Below are 7,500 nucleotides of genomic sequence, written 5' to 3' on the forward strand. Positions count from 1 at the left end.
AGAGTCCGAGCAGCGCAGCGGTAGGTCCAGGGTGCGGGAGAGAGAGAGAGAGAGAGAGAGGGTCCAGGGTGGTCCAGGGTGCGGGAGAGAGAGGGTCCAGGGTGCGGGAGAGAGAGGGTCCAGGGTGCGGGAGAGAGAGGGTCCAGGGTGCGGGAGAGAGAGGGAGAGAGAGAGAGAGGGAGAGAGGGAGAGAGGTTCTCCTTCTGCGCTTTCGGGTCGGGAAAGCAGAGAGAGCGTTCTTGTGTATGAAACTTTTGTTTTTGTTGTTGTTTTATTATCCCCCACTTTTGTTTTTGTGTTGTTTACTAACATTGTTGATAACTAGGCTAACATGTTTTTTTTTACTGTCACCCCACCGGTCACTCCCAGGCGGCCAGGCGGGGACAGCAGAACGAACACAGAGGTTACCCAGAGAATAAACACCAACACCGGGAACATCTCGACGGTAAGAACCAGACGGTAGCCGTGAGAAGCCGCCTTTGATCTCTGATCGCTTTGACAACACACTGATGTCGCTCTCCCCAAAGTGTTCAGACATGTGTCAGTGTTGTTTTCAAAACAACTGTATTGCTTTATAAAATAAAATAATATATAACATATATTAGGCTATTTGTCTGTCGGGGTGTATGGGATCAGTTTCTGTCATAAATCTAATTCGCTGCGTGTCTTGTAAATAATCAGTGCTGAACCCATTAATCTGAGCAGTCAAAAGTTTACTTTGAGCTCCCCTAGTTCAGCGACAAACTTTTGGATGTAACTCTACAATGTAACTGTAACAAGACATTGTCAGGGCAATTCACGCGTGAATTCACCGTGAGACACAGAGGATTCTCAACATGTATGTTCATGTGTGTCACTCACTGGCTCACCTGTTTGTAAAGTCCGTAAGGATGTAGCCTATCTCACATCTGTTGTTACCATCAACACACTAGAAAGACCAGTGGTAAGCTCAGGGTGGTGACTGACAAACAACTACAACATCAACAACATCAACAACAACACCCAGTGGGGTGGCTGTTTATTTGTGATGCTTTTTGTCACTCAAAAGTGTGACCGTGAGGACAGTAACCTATCCATCTGTCGGAAGATTTCTCTTTACTTGTTATAAAGAGTTTCTGCTAACAGTAAGGTTCAACCAATTGTTTATGCTTTGTATTACAGATGTTCTAACTAGCTGTAGGCGACTAGGCTATATGGGTTGATAATTAATTATAAACTACTACAGACTACTTCTAAAACCTTCACAAACATGTTGAATATACTTTACCGTAGTAGCCTACCTTAATTGTACAGTGTTCATTTAATCAACTTTTCCTCTAATTTTTAGTAACTATGAGTCATAACTTGTTTTGCAAAAACACACTAAATATAAAAAAGTCCTTGATGATGAATATGGAGAAACTTGGTCATATCTTCTGTCTGATATCTTTGGGTCTTTCCTCAGTGTCAAAACATCAAGATGGAGGGATGTATAAAACACCAGGGTACCCAGGATACCAGTTCCTCATGCTGCCCGACCCATACCACCCCAACGGCTCCGTATCTCCATCTGTAAGTCCACTTCCCCTTACCTCTGACTGGTGTGTCGAGAACACACTGCATGCATGTGATGCGGACCCTCTCTAAACGGAGAAAATAACGGTTTTAATTACAGTACGAGGGTAAAAACATAACGTTTCAGCTGACATTACCTTCTTCAGACTAGAGTTATTTCTTTGTTCAAGGCAGGGCCTCTTTGTGCAGTTGTTTGAGCACAAACTAGTTCATTTCATATAACTCACACTGTACATCACATTGACGCTGAGGTTCGAAATATATTGATTTGATCTTATTCCATTTGAACAACACTTTGAACATTTCCTCTTTCACTTACAAATACCCGGAACGCGAAACGCAAGGGAATGCCGAACATAAGATAATTTTTAAAAGCCACAAATAACAGTGAAACGTATTTAAAAAGAGAAAATAGTTTTTAGGATGTGGTTATTGTCAATGTACTGTGACATAACTCAAGGACACTCCACACCCTCATCTAAGTCTAGATAGGATTGGAATCAGTGTCAAATAAGTTTGTCTTTTTTGTTGTTTTTATGTGTGAATAACTGGCAGTTTGTTAATGTCCGTCCTGTGCTTAAACCTGGTCTGTGTATAGTGCTGATTGATGTTGATAAAGTAGTCAGTGATTCCAGAGAGGACTTATAATGCTTAGCGTAAAGTTTATGAATGCATAATTTTTGACCAAAAGTTTTTTTTTGCATTCACCCGTGGTCATAGTACAACATTCTGTCATTGAGAAAGAGACAATAATCAGTGTGTGTCGGCCGGATGGGAGCCTCCACGGTCATAACTCATTCTCCATCAAAAGAACAGTTTGTGTGCGTGTGTCTGTCTGTCTGTCTGTCTGTATGTATGTGTGCGCGTGTGTGTGATGTAGTGGCCACACATGCATGCGTGTGAAAGTGAGATGCAACTATTTTATTTCTCTCCTCCGAACACACCAAAAACCACGTCTCGTACACAAACTCAAGATGGCTGGCAGCAAGTCTACAGTTGTCTTCAAACGCGTTCATAAAAGAAATAACACCCAACTTTCTCCACCACACTCTTACACAGTTTTACTGCGAGTACGTTCAGCGTCGACGCAAAAAAAGCAAAAAACATATTCCCCAGTGTTGTGTTATGTCTACACAGTGTCGCCAGTTCTTCTGTTAATATCTCTCTTCTGAATGAATGAAATTCCCCCTCTTTAAAAAGAAAAACCCTGTTATCGTTAATTGCCCCGGAGCTACGAGCGCTTGCATCTTCGGAGAGAGATTGTTTTGGGAATAAAGAGCACTTTCTTCCTCGTGTGTGTGTGTGTCTCCATGGCTCCACCACACAATACCCACTTGTTGCTTCCCTTGTAATTACCCCCCCCCACACCCCCCACCCCCAAGCAGCACTATAGATGTGCTCCTCCACGAGATATACCTGCCACTTGAAAGGAGGGCCAGGAAGGTGATTATAGCATAGGGATGGGAGCGGGGTGCGACCGGCCGGGAAGAGAGGAGAGGAGAGGAGGAGGGGAGGAGGGGCGGGGGGGCGGGGGGGACAGAGGCTACAGAGCTCTTGTTTCGTGCTACAAGTCTACTGTTTACATTGAACAAGGCGATGCCTGTCTTCTGTCCCAGATCCGCCCGCCCGGCGAGCGGTGGGCTGTTGTTATCTGAGGTGGGCCGTCAGCTGGGTGATTTAGACCTGCGTCTGTCTTCATCTTCTGACTATGGCTGCTCCTGCATGCCGTTGTTATTTTTTAATTAACAGTTTGTTGTTTATTTGTAAATGTATTTCTTTGTCTTTTTTGGTGGTTTGTTTGGTTGGTTGACGTCCCCCGGAAAGAAAGCAAAAACGTTTTTTTTTAAATTCAAGGCTTTTTGTTGTTGTTGCTTTTTGTCTGACTTTGTCCTTGCTGAAACTGTACTTGTCAGACTATTCTCAGGGTAAGAATGTCAGCATTAGCGCCGTCGAAGGGAGAATTCTAAAACCATTTTGCTAAGAAAAATGAGAAAGATTTGCATTTTCCCTTGAATGGGTTCAAAGGCCTTCGCTAAACAGATTGCCTAATTAGCATAGCCTTCCCCTCGACTATTGAGTCACAATCGTTATTATTGTGGAATTAATGTTCTAGAACTCTTCAAAAAGAATACTGAAACAAACACTGTACATCTCCTCTGCTTACAGAAAATCACTTCACAATGTCACAAAAACAAACAAGGCCTTAAAAAGCGGGGCTCCTTCTAAGCCGAGAGATTGTCAGTGGCCGTATTACAAGCCCGCCGTGGGACACAGCCGCTCTGACACATTAATGGAGATATCAGTTGTTCTTACAGAGGCCAGCCCGTGGCCAAGGAAAGAGATTTGTGGCTTGTGATTTGTGACAATCCCAGATACTGTAGCTAGATTCCCCTTAGCCGTTCTCTGTACAAAGACTGGGTCCTGAGTGTGTAGTGTGCCTGGAGCAGTGGGTGTGTGTGTGTGTGTGAGTGTGTGTGTGTGTGTGTGGACCAGAGTGCGTGAGTGTGTGAGTGTGTGGACCAGAGTGTGTGAGTGTGTGAGTGTGTGGAGTGGAGTGTGTGTGTGTGTAATTCTGTGGATTACTAGAAGACAGTGTTTAATTTGAGGGGATAAGCAGAAGAGGGTCTTTTTGTCGTCTGAAGGAGTCAAACCTCTCAGGAGGAGTCTTAGAACACACTCATCCTGCTGATCTCCTCATCCTTTCCATCTCTCCCTCTCTCTCTCTCTCTCTCTCTCTCTCTCCCTCCCTCTCCCTTTCTCTCTCTCTCTCCCTTTCTCTCTATCTCTCTATGTCTCTCTGTTTTTATAGCATGTCATTGTGATAACGCAGTTCTGTATTGACTGGGGGTCAATAAAGGCTTTTTAGAATAACAATTATTTCTCTCTCTTTCTCATGGTGTGTTCTTCTGCCCATCTCTTCTCTCTGTTGATCTCATCCCTCTCTTCCTCTCCTCTCTAGCATCTCTTCCTCCGCTCTCCCATCTCCTTCTGCTCTCATCCCCTCCCTGTCACCCTCTACTCTTCTCCTCATCTCTCCTCTCCTCTCCTCTCCCCCCCTCCCCCCCCTCTCCTCTCCTCTCCCCCCCCCCCCCCCCCACCCTCCCGTCCTCCGAGGAGGGGGATGTTTGCGGTAGGCTCAGCCAGGGGAGGATGATCTCACTAAGGCCAGTCAGAGGGGTGGTGAGGCCCTGTGTGATGTGGAGAGTGTGGTTCCCTGTGACTGAGGAGGTCTCAGGGAAACGGACCGTCTGTCATCGTCGAGTTTGTGTTCGCAACGTTGGTGTTTTCACTGTGTTTCTAGTGGCTACGCAGTGTCCCGCTTGGCGTGTTCAATTAGGTATGCACAGAGACGTTTTGTTAACCATGTATCGTGTGTGTTCATTTTGTTTTGTTGGGTTGGTTGGTTGGTACAACTTCAGGCGAGCCGAGAACCCAAGGCAGTGAGGCGGTTTATTTTTCGGGGGATGTTTTTTATCTGGATGGTTTTTCTTCCATCGAGCGGCTTAATGCTGTTAACTGAGCTTTTTGGGGCTTTGCTTAAATACTGCCCATGAACTTATGAGTATCATCAAGCAGAAAATAGGATAACATCTTTCTTGTGTGTGTGCGTGTGTGTGTGTGTATGTGTGTGTGTGTGTGTGTGTGTGTGTGTGTGTGTGCGCGTGTGCATGTGCGTGTGTGTGTTTGTGTGTATGTGTGTGTGTGTGTGCGCATGCTAGTGAGTGTGGTGTGTGTATGTATGTGTGTGTGTGTGTGTGTGTGTGTGTGTATGTATGTGTCCGCGTGTTTGTGTGCGTGCGAGTGAGTATGTGTGTGTGAGTGTCTCCTCTCCTCTCCTCTCCTCAAGTGTTTGCCCTCCTCCTCCAGAGGCCTCCTCACATCCCCCAGGGTCCCCCAGGAATCGCACGTCCCCCCGAATCACACTTCCTTGTCTGGGGCATTGTGAGGCGGCGGTGTTGACACGGGCTTGTTCAGCCGTCCCCTAGTCCCTGGGTAAACAATAGCAGGACCACGGGCTTAGGTCCTGTAATCCCCCTGCTGCACACAGGCCGAGGGGCTGGGGATCGCTGCCTCTGACTGAGGACGATAAGGAACCGTCGCTGGCAGGATTACCCTCCGCTAAAGACAAGCCGCTCTGCCTCGCGCGCGCTGCTTATGAATGTGTGTGTGTGTGTGTGTGTGTGTGTGTGTGTGTGTGGACGTGTGTGTGGACGTGTGTGTGTGTGTGTGTGTGGACGTGTGTGTGTGTGTGTGTGTGTGTGTGTGTGGACGTGTGTGTGGACGTGTGTGTGTGTGTGTGTGTGTGTGGACGTGTGTGTGGACGTGTGTGTGTGTGTGTGTGTGTGTGTGTGTGTGTGTGTGGACGTGTGTGTGTGTGTGTGTCTTTGTGTGTGTGCGTGTGTTGAACAAACTACTTGTAACTTGAAACAAGCCCCCCCCCCTCCCCCCAACAAGCTCCTTCTCATTGTAGTGGGATGTGTAAGTGTGAGATTATTGGATTTAAACAGGACTGATGGAGCCAATGAATTAGGGGCCGGTTTCACAGACAAGGCTTAGGCCTCGTCCTGGACTAAACCACACTTTCAATGTAAAATCCATTGAAGATACTTTTTTAGTCTAGGGTTAAGTCTCAAGCCTTGTTTGTGGAACCGGCCCCTAATGAAACAGCCGTACGTGCCTCTGCTGTGTAGAGGAAGTCGTGAGCTTAGAATGATAAGGTTCTATCTCCGTTTAGGGCAGTTCAGAGATATTGAGCGTCAAAGTTTTTACATTCCATTATGTTTTGTGAGATGGAACCTTTGTATTTTATTAATTACTAACTCAAAAATTTCAACATTTTAAAGATAACACCACACAGGCATTAATAAACACCTAATGGATCAGATTATGTAAAAAACTAAATTTTGACAAAAATGGAGATAGAACCTTATAATTCTAACGTCACGAAGTGTCTGAGAGTCTACACAGTGTCCTGGCGTTTGACCGCGAGCATCAAACACGTAATGTCAAACCCTGTCAAACTTGTGTGCTGCGTTTGATTTCATTTACCATTATATCAGAACCAATGGAGTTCCCCCGACCCCTGCCCGCCCCCCCCCCAAAAGTGTTATCTGTAAGCTAAACCAATCACACCTCGAATACCTCCCTTGTAACGCACGGAACGGAATGATGTGTCTGGGCTGGAGGCTGTTATGCTAGAGGAGGTATGATGGGTTATGGGTTACGGTTCTCAGACCTCCATGCAAGTCGAACACCCCAGGGTAGAAACTAATTTATCGGCTATGAAGAAAGGAGCCTGGAAAATATAATGGTCCTCTTTTATGATCTGTAATGATCTTAACGATCTTATCTCTTGTGATATATGATAGGATGTGTTTTTCTTTTCCACGCCGTGACATTCTTCATCAGTCATATCCTCATGATATGTAGAGGGTACGCTGGTGGGGGTAGACATCGGAGGATGTCGGCCTCTTTGTAATATATACAGTATATATATATAACGGCATGGAGAATGGTAGTGTTCAGTGTACTATTCCTCATTCCGTTCCATGCGTCGCAAAGAACCCGTCCTCCGATTTCTACCTCCACTCGCCTCCCCTCGCTCCAGGTATGTTTAAAACTCATGACCTCTGACCCTGATTTAGTCACCACCACAACAACAACAACAACAGCAACAACAACAACAACAACAACAACAGCTCAGCGCTGAGGTGAGAGTTTGTGAAACGTGTTTCAAAAGGGACGGAAATGACAGAGTTAGACCTGCAGATTACAATACAAATGGCCATAACAGAGACTCTACCATAACAGAGGGTCATAACAGAGACTCTACCATAACAGAGGCTCTACCATAACAGAGACTCTACCATAACAGAGACTCTACCATAACAGAGACTCTACCATAACAGAGGCTCTACCATAACAGAGACTCTACCATAACAGAGA

At 45.8% G+C, this 7,500-nt stretch overlaps 1 protein-coding gene across 1 annotated transcript in view; it reads left to right on the plus strand.

The window, feature by feature from the left end:
* tcf7 (transcription factor 7) overlaps positions 1–7,500 on the plus strand; it is a gene marked incomplete at both ends in the record, with an annotated part of 75,786 nt that overhangs the window by 166 nt on the left and 68,120 nt on the right. The window contains 3 exons of the mRNA XM_080549421.1: positions 1–20; positions 370–445; positions 1,445–1,551. The exon at positions 1–20 is cut by the window's left edge and continues 166 nt beyond it. Coding sequence (XP_080405547.1) covers positions 1–20; positions 370–445; positions 1,445–1,551 — 203 coding nt within the window. The remainder of the gene's footprint in view (positions 21–369; positions 446–1,444; positions 1,552–7,500) is intronic.

This window comes from Nansenia antarctica (assembly GCF_963989245.1).
Source record: "Nansenia antarctica genome assembly, chromosome: 20".
NCBI classification, from domain to species: domain Eukaryota; kingdom Metazoa; phylum Chordata; class Actinopteri; order Argentiniformes; family Microstomatidae; genus Nansenia; species Nansenia antarctica.